The sequence below is a fragment of the Octopus sinensis genome, linkage group LG6, assembly GCF_006345805.1.
Source record: "Octopus sinensis linkage group LG6, ASM634580v1, whole genome shotgun sequence".
Classification (NCBI taxonomy): Eukaryota; Metazoa; Mollusca; class Cephalopoda; order Octopoda; family Octopodidae; genus Octopus; species Octopus sinensis.
In genome coordinates, this window is record NC_043002.1 from 21,152,726 (window position 1) to 21,166,377 (window position 13,652).

Below are 13,652 nucleotides of genomic sequence, written 5' to 3' on the forward strand. Positions count from 1 at the left end.
AGAGGCTAGCTTTACTTTTTATTTCTCCAGGGACGATAGAATAAAGTATCAGTTTAGTACTAAAGATTGATGTTGTTAAGTAATCCCTTTCTCTTAAAATTGCTGATCTTGTTCATAAATTAGACATCATCGTTATTACCATCATTATCATCATTTAGCATCTGTTTTCCATGCTGGCATGGGTTGAACGGTTTAAAAGGAGTTGGCCTACCAGAGAGCTGCACCACACCCCAATTATCTATTTTACTCTTTTACTTGCTTCAGTCATTTGACTGTGGCCATGCTGGAGCACCACCTTTTTAGTCAAGCAAATTGACCCCAGGACTTATTCTTTGTAAACCTAGTACTTATTCTATCAGTTTCTTTTGCCGAACCGCTAAGTTACGTGGATGTAAACACACCAACATCGGTTGCCAAGTGATGTTGGAGGGACAAACACAGACACACAAGCACACACACACACACACACACACACACACACACACACACATATATACATATATACAACAGGCTTCTTTCAGTTTCCGTCTACCAAATCCACTCACAAAGCTTTAGTTGACCCGAAGCTATAGTAGAAGACACTTGTCCAAGGTGCTATGCAATGGGACTGAACGCGGAACCATGTGGTTGGTAAGCAAGCTACTTACCACACAGTCACTTCTACACCTATGTCAAGATTTTGTCAAGACTTCTACAGTTGGCTGCCCTTCCTAATACCAACCACCTTACAGAGTGCACCGGATGCTTTTATGCGGAACTGGCGCTTGTTTTTATGGAGGCACCAGCATGAGTGCTTTCTATGTGACACAGACACAGGTGCTTTTTATGAGGTACTGACATAGGTGCCTCTTAGTTGGCACTAGCACAGGTGTTTTCATGTGGCACTGGCACAGTAAGGCAGTGGATTGTCAGAATCATTTGTGCACTGGAAAGAAAATGCCTTGCAGTCTGTTTCGAATCTTTACATTCTGTGTTCAAGTTCAATCAAGTTCAACTTTGCTTTCCATCCATTTGAGTCTGGTAAAATAAAGTATCAGTCTAGTACTAGAGGCTGATGCTATGACTAACCCCTTTCCCTCAACATGTCTTGCCTTTCACCTAAATTAGAAACCAATTATTCTTTTTGCTTCCGTTATCATCTTCATTCCATTTTCAAAAATTCTGAATAATTAATATAAAAATTCTTTAATTGAGAATTTTTTCCTTTGCATCTCAATTATATCTATTGTCTTCATGATTTACACAATGCTGCTCTAAATTTTAAAAGGTCCTTCATTTTTAAGGACCACATTATGCAAATCTATTAAATTCTCAAATATTTTTGTTGTCTGTTCTAAGACAACCCCAGGCTGGGTAAGTAATCAGGTTGGGTAATTTGTGCTATGGCGCTTGTAAATTTAGCCTCGAATTTCCCCATATTATTTATACAGTGAGAAATTGTATCTTTTTCTAATTAGTCCAAACATAGCTGCGTGGTTATGAAGTTTGCTTCCCAGTCACATGGTTTTGGGATCAGTCTCATTGTGTGGTATCTTTGGCAACTGTCTTTTACTCAAGTCTTGGATGGGCCAAAGCCTTGTGATTGGATTTGGAAAACAGAAACTGAAAGAAGTGGATCATATACATTACATAAAGATATGCATAGGCGCAGGAGTTGCTGTGTAGTAAGTAGCTTGCTTACCAACCACATGGTTGCGGGTTCAGTCCCACTGCGTGGCACCTTGGGCAAGTGTCTTCTACTATAGCCTTGGGCCAACCAAAACCTTGTGAGTGGATTTGGTAGACGGAAACTGAAAGAAGCCTGTCGTGTTTATGTATATATATGTGTGTGTGTGTGTGTGTATGTATGTTTGTCTGTCTGTGGTTGTACCTCCAACATCACTTGACAACTGATGCTGGTGTGTTTATGTTCCCGTAACTGAGCAGTTCAGCAAAAGAGACCAATAGAATAAGTACTAGGCTTACAAAGAATAAGTCCTGGAGTCAATTTGCTCGACTAAAGGCGGTGCTTCAGCATGGCCACAGTCAAATGACTGAAACAAGTAAAAGAGTAAAAGAGTAGAGTATGCAACCACACACACACACACACGCGCACATACACACACAATGTAAATAGTATATATATGTGTGCTTCCTTGCCTTGACATTATGCAATAATTGTAAGTGAATGTCCCCATCATACAAGTGGTGTCATTTGTTTCTAATCTTTCATGAAGACATGTCCAGTCATGGTGATATGTTATCTTGCTTGGAAGAAAACCCACAAAACAAGTGTGGGTTGGTGACAAGAAGTGCATCCAACCCTGGAACGTCTGCCTCAACAAATTCCATCTGACCCATGCAAGCATGGAAAAGTGGATGTTAAAATGATGATGTTGGTGGTGATGGTGGTGGTTATGTTAACAAACGAGTTATAGATATTGATGAAATGCAGCAGCTTTGGTAATGAATGCCTTATTAAACTCACTTGATTAAGAATATAGCTGGCTATCAGCCCACACCCTGCCTCATTCATGTTTCAATGAATTCTTTGTTTATATGACTAATTATATTTTCTCCTGTTGGTTTGCAAAAGCCTGGACAGTTGGTTTTCATAGCCTGGACAACTGGTTTTCATAGCCTGGACAACTGGTTTTCAGCCCCTTTTGCTATCATTCCCAGAGCATCTATGACAACAGGTATTGTTTTATATATAGGCGCAGGAGTGGCTGTGTGGTAAGTAGCTTGCTAACCAACCACATGGTTCCGGGTTCAGTCCCACTGCATGGCATCTTGGGCAAGTGTCTTCTGCTATGGCCCCGGGCCGACCAATGCCTTGTGCGTGGATTTGGTAGACGGAAACTGAAAGAAGCTTGTCGTATATATGTATATATATATATATATATATGTGTGTGTTTGTGTGTCTGTGTTTGTCCCCCTAGCATTGCTTAACAACCGATGCTGGTGTGTTTACGTCCCCGTCACTTAGCGGTTTGGCAAAAGAGACCTATAGAATAAGTACTGGGCTTACAAAGAATAAGTCCCGGGGTCGATTTGCTCGACTAAAGGCGGTGCTCCAGCATGGCCGCATTCAAATGACTGAAACAAGTAAAAGAGTGTATATATATATATATATATCATTTCACACCCATCATGTTGATATGTGTGTGTGTGATCCTTTACTTGAAAAATTTTTAAGGGTTAGTGAGAGGAAAGGCTCCTCACTGTGAAATAAAATCCTTGATATTATGTATTCATCCAAGTTATGATTAACATGGAACAAAACAAAATACAGATATAAAAACAAATGAATCAGGTTGCTTTTGTTTGTCATTTAAAATAGCAAAGAGGAATAACAAAAAAAAAAACTCTCTTAGCTACCCTCTTTTTTTTTTGTGAAGGGACGGGCAATTTTTTGTAATTGATATGAAATGAACTATTAGGACCAACACACACAGACATATAAACAGAAAGAGAGAAACAGAGACTTAGAGAGAGAGGGGGGAGCGGACGGAGAGGGGGGAGAGAAAGTGGGAGAGAGAAGCAAATAGTGAAAATGTCAGTGATCATGTGATCTAATCAAATTTGATACCGTTGTTATTGTTGTTAAATGATATTCTATATCCCAGAAGTCGTTGAGTCCATTGACAATTTTAATGTAATTAGCATCTGAATTTGTCATCCCTCCAGCTTATAATAACACACCACCTCCTCTACCTATGTCACTACACACACACATACCATTATTCTGTCCTGCTGGGAGACTGGTTGCCTGATTTGGTATTATTGTTATTGTTATTAAGGCAGTGTGTTGGCAGAATCATTAGCATGCCAGGCAAAATGCCTAGCAGCATTTCATTTCGTCAAACTTCACCAAGGTCAGATTTGCCTTTCAATTTCAAGGTTGATAAAATAAGTACCAGTTGAGCACTAGGGTCAATGAAATTGACTAGTCTTCTCCCCAAAAATTTCAGGCCATGTACCTATAGTAGAAAGGATTATTTTTATTATTATTATTATTATTAAGGCAGCGAGCTGGTTAGAAACGTTAGCACGCCAGGCGAAATGCTTATCGGTATTTCATCTGACGTTATGCTCTGAGTTCAAATTCCGCCGAGGTAGACTTTGCCTTTCATCCTTTCGGGGGCGATTAAATAAGTACCAGTTATGCACTGGGGTCGATATAATCGCCTTAATCCGTTCGTCTGTCCTTGTTTGTCCTCTCTCTGTTTAGCCCCTTGTGGGTAGTAAAGAAATTGGTATTTCGTCTGCCGTTACGTTCTGAGTTCAAGTTCCGCTGAGGTAGACTTTGCCTTTCATCCTTTTGGAGTCGATAAATTAAGTACCAGTTACGCACTGGGGTCGATGTAATCGACTTAATCCCTTTGTCTGTCCTTGTTTGTCCCCTCTATGTTTAGCCCCTTGTGGGCAATAAAGAAATAAGAAAGTATTATTATTATTATTATTATTATTATTATTTATTATTATTATTATTATGTTATGATGGTGCATGGCATAGTGGTTAGGGAGTTGCACTCATGATTGCGAGATCATGGTTTCACTTCTTTGACCTGGTGGTGCATTGTATTCTTGAGCAAAACACTTCATCTCACACTGCTCTTTGACCACTTTGATATCTGATGCACAGTACACAGTGCTCCTGTTCAGACAATGTCATTTTGATGGCGAGAGTGAGCTAATGTGCGGCACGAACATTTGATCCCTATAAACGAATCATTTGTGCGGGTCATTCAGCAAAAGCTGAATGCTCACACGTCATCTTCATTGAGAGGTTCATCATATTTATTATTATTATTATCATTATTATTATTATTATTATTATTATTATTATTATTATTATTATTATTATTATTATTATTACTATTAAGGCAGTGAGCTGGCAGAATCGTTAGCACACCAGACAAAATGCTTAGTGGTATTTCATCTGTTCTCAGTTCAAATTCCACCAAGGTCAAACTTTGTCTTTTATCCTTTCAGAGTCAATAAAATAAGTACCAGTTGAGCACTGAAATCAATTTAATTGAATTAGTCCCACTCCTGAAATTGCTGGCCTTGTGCCACAATTTGAAACCATTCTTCTTCTTCTTCTTCTTCTTCTCCTCCTCCTCCTCCTTCTTCTTCTTCTTCTTCTTCTTCTTCTTCTTCTTATTATTATTATTATTATTATTATTATTATTATTGTTATTATTATTAGGCAATAGATTAGTAGAATTTTAGAGCATTGCATAAAGTACCTTGTGTTATTTGTTCTGACCTTCACATTCTGAGTTCAAATCCTGTCAAGGTCAACTTTGCATTTTATCTGTTGAAGTACCAGTGAAATAATAGGGCGAATTTAATTGACTTGCTCCCTCCCCAAATTGTTGCTTTTTACCCTAGCAATGTGTTTTTACATATCACTTTCATGTCCATGTACATATTGTGGAATTTTCTAATAATGTTACAGGCTTATTACAAAGAGAGGAAAGAAATCTGTTTTTAAAATTGCTTTCTCTGTATGGGTAGCTGATTTCTCTATAGGAATGTAAGTTCCTAGCTTGCTATGAATAACCATGGGTGACTGTCACCGAAAAGTAGAAATTAAGCCAAAACATTGGTGTCTTATGGTCTGTTGACGTCATTCAGAGCATACTGACAAAATCCTGTCATTATGTTGTTACACATTTGTGTAAATGTTATAAAGGAAATGCACATAATTATCATTATTGTTTAAACTTGTTTACATGCAACTTAAGATGGTGAGAAGAAATAGAATCTGGACTACACCTACTCAAAGAAAAGCTTAAACAAACAATGCCCCACATAAAACAAACAGAAAGAAATTAAAATGGGAAGGAAAAATGTAACTGGGTACAAATGCTTTGAAAGAAGGAGATAGCTGTTTTTCTGTAGATTTTAATATTTTTAAGAATGGCAAAGGAACTTTTTTGGCAATGGCAGTAACAGCAACACACACACACACACACACACAATTAACTGAGTGACAATTTTAGTGGAAGAAGAACCAAATTTCCTGACATTAAGCATAGGCAGTTTTTAGACATGGCTAGTGTCTAGTCATAGAATAAAACCTGAAAATTGTTTATAAAAAAAGTGTGCATCACTTTGCTTGAGAAATTTTTCCATGAATGACTAAAGAAAATAACAAGAAACATCTGCCTTGCAAAAAGCAGGGGTGAATGGTATTTAGTGTGGGTCCCACTATATCAACTAAGTGAAAGCCCTGGCTAATATGTGGAGTAGTATCCTCTCCATTAAGGTGGCGAGCTGGCAGAATCATTAGCACACCGGGCTGAGTGCTTAGCGGTACTTCGTCTGCCGTTACATTCTGAGTTCAAATTCCGCCAAGGTCGACTTTGCCTTTCATCCTTTCGGGGTCGATATAATCGACTTAATCTGTTTGTCTGTCCCTGTTTGTCCTCTCTGTGTTTAGCCCCTTGTGGGTAGTAAAGAAATAGGTATTTCGTCTGTCTTTACCTTCTGAGTTCAAATTCCGCCGAGGTCAACTTTGCCTTTCATCCTTTCGGGGACGATAAATTAAGTACCAATTATGCACTGGGGTCGATATAATCAACTTAATCCGTTTGTCAGTCCTTATTTGTCCTACCCTTGTGGGTAGTAAAGAAATAAGTATCCTCTCCATCCATTGCTGTAGGAGATACGAGAGTATCTTCCTGGTCTTCAAAATGAAGAGAGAGGTCAAGATATAATTTGTTTAAGTCTTTTTATACCAACCTGCCAGAGTCTACCCATGTTTTTTTGTGACAATCTTGCTGTTTTGAAATGATCTAAATTAGAACCTTCCATCAAAATGTCACACACACACACATGTATGTATGTATGTATGTATGTATGTATGTATGTATGTATGTATGTATGTATGTATGTATGTGTGCATTTATATACAGATATGTATATCTATCTATCGAGATTTCTACCAATAGAGAAAGAGCCAGTTTCCACCCTAGATCCAGGACTGCTTCATTGGAATTTCAACATCAACAGGGTATTTTTGTACATATGTATGTATACATGCAGATTTGTATGTTTTTCTTTTATATATGTATTCTCATGCATATAGTTGCATATCTAGATATGCTCATATATTCTTAAGTGATAAACTTCTAGGAAGTTTTACAGATTTTTACAGTTCCAGTGATGAATTGGATCTGTAGTCTTCGAATTAGCTTTCTCCTTTCTGGCTTTGAAAAGCCTAATTTCACAAAATTGGTACTCAGGCAGTGTGTTACACATCCCAGTGCCTCAATAATTACAGATATAAACATGAATTTGTAATCTGGATAGAGTGATTGGAGATTTCTCAATAGTTCAGCATAGATATTCTCTTTATCACTGATCTTCAAGTTTATGTTAACATCTGATGGGCAGCTAATTTTCCAAATCATTATATCAGGTCTGTTGTGTTTTCATTTTATTGAGGTCTTCCACCTGTACATTCCACTGGGACATTCCATCTGTACTCCTTTATATTACGAGTGGCTATGGCTTCTACCATACTGTGGGTTCTTATTTCTTTGTCCTTGGAGTTATCCTTCAAATGAATTTCACTATATAATGTCCTAGCTACAACATCATTGGTATATAATATTGTGATGACATTTTCGGACAACTGCTTATGGTATGGGTGATATCTTCAGTGTTAACTCCACAAAGTCTGCACCAGTTGTCACATTTTACTGCTTATCCTGCATCTCTATCCCTTTTGCACATTAGGTATGTATGTATGTGCATATGTATATATATATATATATATATCATCATCATCATCATCATTATCATCATTTAACATGTGTTTTCCATGCTGGCAAGGGTTGGATGGTTTGACAGGGGCTGGGTAAGCAGAAGACTGTATCAGGCTTCACTATCTGGTTATCAGGGTTTTTAACAGCTGGTTACCCTTCCTAACACCAACCACTTTGCAGAATGGACTATACACACACACACACAAACACACACACACACAAACACACACACACACACACACACACACACACACGCACACACACACACACACATACGACAGGCTTCTTTTGGTTTCTTTCTACCAAATCCACTCACACAGCTTTGGTTGGCCTGGGATTATAGCAGAAAAACACTTCTTGCTCAAGATGTCATGCAGTGGAACCCAAACCGGAACCAAGCAATTGGAAAGCAGACTCCTTACCATGCCTGAATGTTTGGATAACTTTTTCTGATTAATAACTGTGTTGATTAATATGGACATTATTTCACCATTATAAATCAGTTAAAGTGATGTTCTTTTTTGTTTTCATTTTATCTTTCAGCAACCATCGGCTCCAATGATCTATCCTGTGACGACTCGTATAACACCCAGCAATTATCTCAAGAATCCGATGTCAGCTGGCCCTCTGATGAATTTGACTGTTCGGACAATTTAAATTCTGACTCTGAGGATGAGGAGTACCGAAACAAACCGCTTCCACCAATTCCAAAAAAACAACCTTATCGATTCTCAGAGTCTGATGTGGTAAATATTTTTTTCATTTTTAATTCTTGTGCTATTGCCACTGCATGTGTGTGTGTGTGTAAATATAAATACATATATTTGTATGGACTGTTGGCGATTTTCCCTTTTGCTTCTTTGGACTTTTCACTTTCTGATGAAGAACATGCTCGAAACGTTAAAAACTCCCTCCTTTCATGGAGTGTCAAACTAATGTAATTCTTGTGCACATCCTCACATTCGTTTTTTTTTTCCTCTTTTTGTTTTTTTCTCTCTTTGTTTTTTTACTCGTTTTTTAAATTATTTATTTGTTGAATTAATCTTCACAGTCATATTCTTGGGTTGAGATAGATGATTTTTCAAGGAACAGGGTGAGCTTTGTTTGAATAGTTCTTTTCTTTTCTTTTTTTTTTTGTCGTCATATCTTACAATAACAATGCACAGCATCTTGAATGATATGTTCGACCTTTGCAAAGTGTTTGACATTAGGTTCCATTGCTTCGAAACTGGCAAAAACATTATTTGATTGTGAAAATGAATCAGATAAACCCTTTACCATGAGTTTCTTTTCTGCTTCATCTTCTTTTTTCTCTCCTTCTCTCACTTCTTCTGCCATTCTGGGTGCTTCCATTTCAATTAACTCTTCGTCTGAAAGTTCTTTTGTTTCACAATCTAGCAACTCCTTTACATCTTCTATTTCACATTCTAATTCTAGATTGTTTGCAAGTTTAACTATGTATACGTCCATAGCCTTCCTTGACTTCTTAGCTGGCATTTCTGTAGATAAAACCAGCCCACTTATGCGTACCTTTCTTTCAGTGGACACTAAACTCTGTTTGCAAAGACCTGTTGAGGCAAGTGAAATCGAAATCAAATCAAATTCGCAAATATGATGACTGGCACCTGTGCCAGTGGAGCACTAAGAGCACCATCCTAGTGTGATCACTGCCAGAGCAGCTGACTGGCTTCTGTGCTGGTGGCACATAAAAAGCACCATTCAAACATGATTGTTACCAGTGTCGCCTTACTGACACTTGTGCCACTGGCATGTGAAAAGCATTCAAGCGAGGTCATTGCTAGTGCTGCTGGACTGGCTCCTGTGCAGGTGGCACATAAAAAACACCACCTGAGCGTGGCCATTGCCAGTACCGCCTGACTGGCACTCATGCCGGTGGTACGTAAAACCACCCACTACACTCTCAGAGTGGTTAGCATTAGGAAGAGCATCCAGCTATAGAAACTTTGCCTGATCAGATTGGAGCCTGGTACAGCCATCTGGTTCACCAGACCTCAGTCAATCGTCCAATCCATGCTACCATGGAAAGCGAACATTAAATGATGATGATGATGATGGTGATAAAAAACAGTTTCTTTTTATCAGTCATTTTGGGGTAGTATTTCAGATACAATTGTAACAAATCTACACTTTACTAATGCTTGAAAGCAACTGAGAGACAGTGGAAGGCAGCGGAAGCCTGGGTCTGAGGGAGGCCTGTTCTGCCAGATACTGCCATAGCTATCGTATGTGTAGCTGCCCAACATCCGAAAATCAAATTTTATTTATTTATTTTTTGTGGTTGTAAGTGCAGACGGTCATAAGTCAAGAAGGTGTATATATAGAGAGAGACGGAGACGGAGAGAAAGAGAGGGAGAGTGAGACAGAGAGACAAACAGTAGACAGACAGACAGACAGATAGACAGAGAGAGAGAGAGAGAGAGAGAAAGAGAGAATGAGAGAAAGAACTTTTATTAAAACTGAAGCTGAAATTTTGTCTTGTGATTGAGTTTCACACCACAAAAAATTGTATGTGTCATATACTGGTGCTCCAGCATGGCCAGTCATTGGACTGAAACATATAAAAGAAAAAAAGAGAATATTGAGTTCTCTTTTCTTGTTTGTTTGACATTAAGTAATGCATACATATTTATAAACTACCATTCCGTCAGTTACAATGATGAGGATTCCAGGCAGTCTAATTAATGGAACAGCCTACTCATGAAATTAATGTGCAAGTGACAGGAGCATTCCACAGACACACATACCTGTTTCTTTATTACCCACAAGGAGCTAAACACAGAGGAGACAAACAAGGACAGACAAACGGATTAAATCGATTATATCAACTCCAGTGCATAACTGGTACTTAATTTATCGACCTCGAAAGGATGAAAGGCAAAGTCGGCCTCGGCAGAATTTGAACTCATAACGTAACAGCAGACAAAATACCTATTTCTTGACTACCCACAAGAGGCTAAACACAGAGAGGACAAACAAGGACAGACAAAGGGATTAAATCGATTATATCAACTCCAGTGCGTAACTGGTACTTAATTTATCGACCCCGAAAGGATGAAAGGTAAAGTCGACCTCGGCGGAATTTGAACTCAGAACGTAACGTCACACGAAATACCGCTAAGAATTTCGCCCGGCGTGCTAACGATGCTGCCAGTTCACCGCTTTCCCATGGACACACATACCCTTAATATAGTTCTCAGGAAGATCCAGTGTGACAAAGAATGTAAGAAGGCTAACCCTTTGAAATACACCTGAGTGGACTGGAGCACCGTGAAATAAAGTGTTTTGCTCAAGGACACAACTCGTCGCTGGGAATTGAACCCATGATCTTATGATTATGAACCAAAAACTCTAACCACTAAACCACATATCTTCACACTCACACACACACATCATCATCATCATCATCATTGCCATCATCATCATCATCGTTTAATGTCTGTTTTCCACGCTGGCATGGCTTGGACAGTTTGACTGGTGACTGGGAAGCCAGTAGGCAGCACCAGATTCCAATCTGATCTGGCAATATTTCCACAGCTTGATGCCCTTCCTAATGCCCATCACTCCAAGAGTGTGTTGGGTGCTTTTTGCATGCTACCGGCATGGGAGCCATCCAAGCAGCACTGGCATCGACCACATTCAGATAGTGCTTTTTACATGCCCTTTTTACAGTAGTGACCAAAATTAGAGAACAAAAATAAAAAACAAAAATATTTACATTTCTACTTCATTTTTCCAAATGGAATTTTTACCGTATATACTTTAAAGTACGTTCATTATTTACAATAAATTTTGTAGAAAGTGATTAATAATTAAATAATTTCTAAAAGAAAAAGATATTTATTTGAAAAATACAAGCTTCACAAAATTACAGAATGTATGATGTAAAATTCAAGAGATCAAAATTTTGCCAGAAATTTTTACAATATTTTCAATGACTTCACACTTCTGTTCACAGGATAAGACCAATTTCTCTCACTGTTCTGACGTAATTTTATTCCATCCTTCCTGAAGTTTTTCCCACAAAATCATAACATTCATAGGTTAGTGCTCTCTGATCTTATCACCAAGTATCTTTCATAAGTTTTCAGTGGGATTAAGGTCACGGTTCTGAGCTGCCCAATACATCACAGTAAGGTTTTCGGCTTCAAACACCTCCTTAACTATTTTGGTATTGTGACATGGCACATTATCCTGTATAAGGTTTGGTTGACAAGTTGGAGATGACCTCATAGCAGGCCAACATGCTCTTTACTCTTTTTACTTGTTTCAGTCATTTGACTGTGGCCATGCTGGAGCACCGCTTTTAATCGAGCAACTCAACCCAAGAGCTTATTCTTTGTAAGCCTAGTATTTATTCTATTGGTCTCTTTTGCCGAACCGCTAAGCACACCAGCATTGGGTGTCAAGCAATGTTGGGAGGACAAAAACAGACATACAAGCACACACACATACATATATATACATAAACGATTGGCTTCTTTCAGTTTCCATCTACCAAATCCACTCACAAGGCTTTGGTCAGCCTGAGGCTATAGTAGAAGACACTTGTCCAAGGTGCCACACAGTGGGAATGAACCTGGAACCATGTGGTTGGTAAGCAAGCTACTTACCACACAGCCACTCCTGTAGAACAATGATTTTCTATATGGCTGCATTCACATTACTAGGGATCCAAATCAAAGGTCCAATACCTGCTGCAGAAATCCTTCTCCATACCATTAAACTCCCACTTCCAAACTTCATTGATTTTTTCATGCATTTAGGGAGCAATCTTTCACTTTTACAATGTCTTAAGTATTGCCTACCATGAGAACCAACTAAAGTGAACTTGCTTTCATCACTGAAGAACATATGTGACCAGTTGTCGTCTGTCCAAAGTATGTGCTCATTGGCAAAGATTAACCTCTCTTTCCAGTTCTTCATACTGATGAGAGGTTTAGTGGTGAGGGGATAGGCATGAAGTCTGACTTCCTTCAAATGACAAGCCACAGTCTTCCGAGACATTCATTCCATAATCACGATTTACTTAGCAAGATATTCCTGCAGCAGTACTGAAGTGGTCTCTTAATCACACAGTTTTGTCAAACACTTGTTTTCTGTGGTCTCCTCGTTTTTCTAATGACAAAAACGGACTTGTTTCTTCATAAGGTTTGAGTATTTTTAAAACAACACTCTTTGATCTGTTACTGTCTCTAGTGATAGCAGAAATTGCCATTCCTTCTTTTTTCAATGTGATCACTCCCTTCCTGAAGCTTTCAACTTTATGTTGGCTTTCCATGGTTGTTAATTCCCTACTGTTCAATATAAATCTTTGCACTGTTAGGTCAACTTAGTTATACATTGGTTGGAGTGTTATCAGATTTTACTTTTCGAATTTTACACAATATGTTCTCTAATTTTGTCCATTTTGTGTTTTTCAAATGAACATTTACTTTATGAGATGCGGCACAGAATTTTGTCAGTGAACAGTTTGCGGTTTCAAAGTGATGAAAATATTTTGACAAATTAAATTTAAATGTTGAAGTAAATCTAACAGTTTTTATCTGTTTTCAAATAGCTTATAAACACCTTCCCCACTGCAATTGTTTTTGTTTCAGCACAAGATCTCAGATGTACTATGCAAGTACATCTCCATAATTTACTTTATTATATATCATTTAATTATTAATCACATCCTACAAAATTAATTGTAAATAATTAACATACTTTAAAGAATGTCCAGTAAAAATCCCATTTGGAAAAATAGTAGAAATGTAAATATCTTTAAATTTTATTTTCTTTCTCTAATTTTGGCAGGTTATTAAAAACTTTTTTCGAAACATCTTAGTTTTCCAGAAAGTGAAGATAAAAGTGAGGGTGTGAGTTTAT

The 13,652-nt window shown here is 38.1% G+C and overlaps 1 protein-coding gene across 3 annotated transcripts in view; it reads left to right on the forward strand.

Moving 5' to 3' along the window:
• LOC115212913 (rho guanine nucleotide exchange factor 10) overlaps positions 1–13,652 on the forward strand; it is a 186,827-nt gene that overhangs the window by 116,114 nt on the left and 57,061 nt on the right. For all 3 annotated transcript variants that reach the window (XM_029781733.2, XM_029781734.2, XM_036503701.1), the window contains one exon: positions 8,307–8,509. In XM_029781733.2, the coding sequence (XP_029637593.1) occupies positions 8,307–8,509 (203 nt within the window). The remainder of the gene's footprint in view (positions 1–8,306; positions 8,510–13,652) is intronic.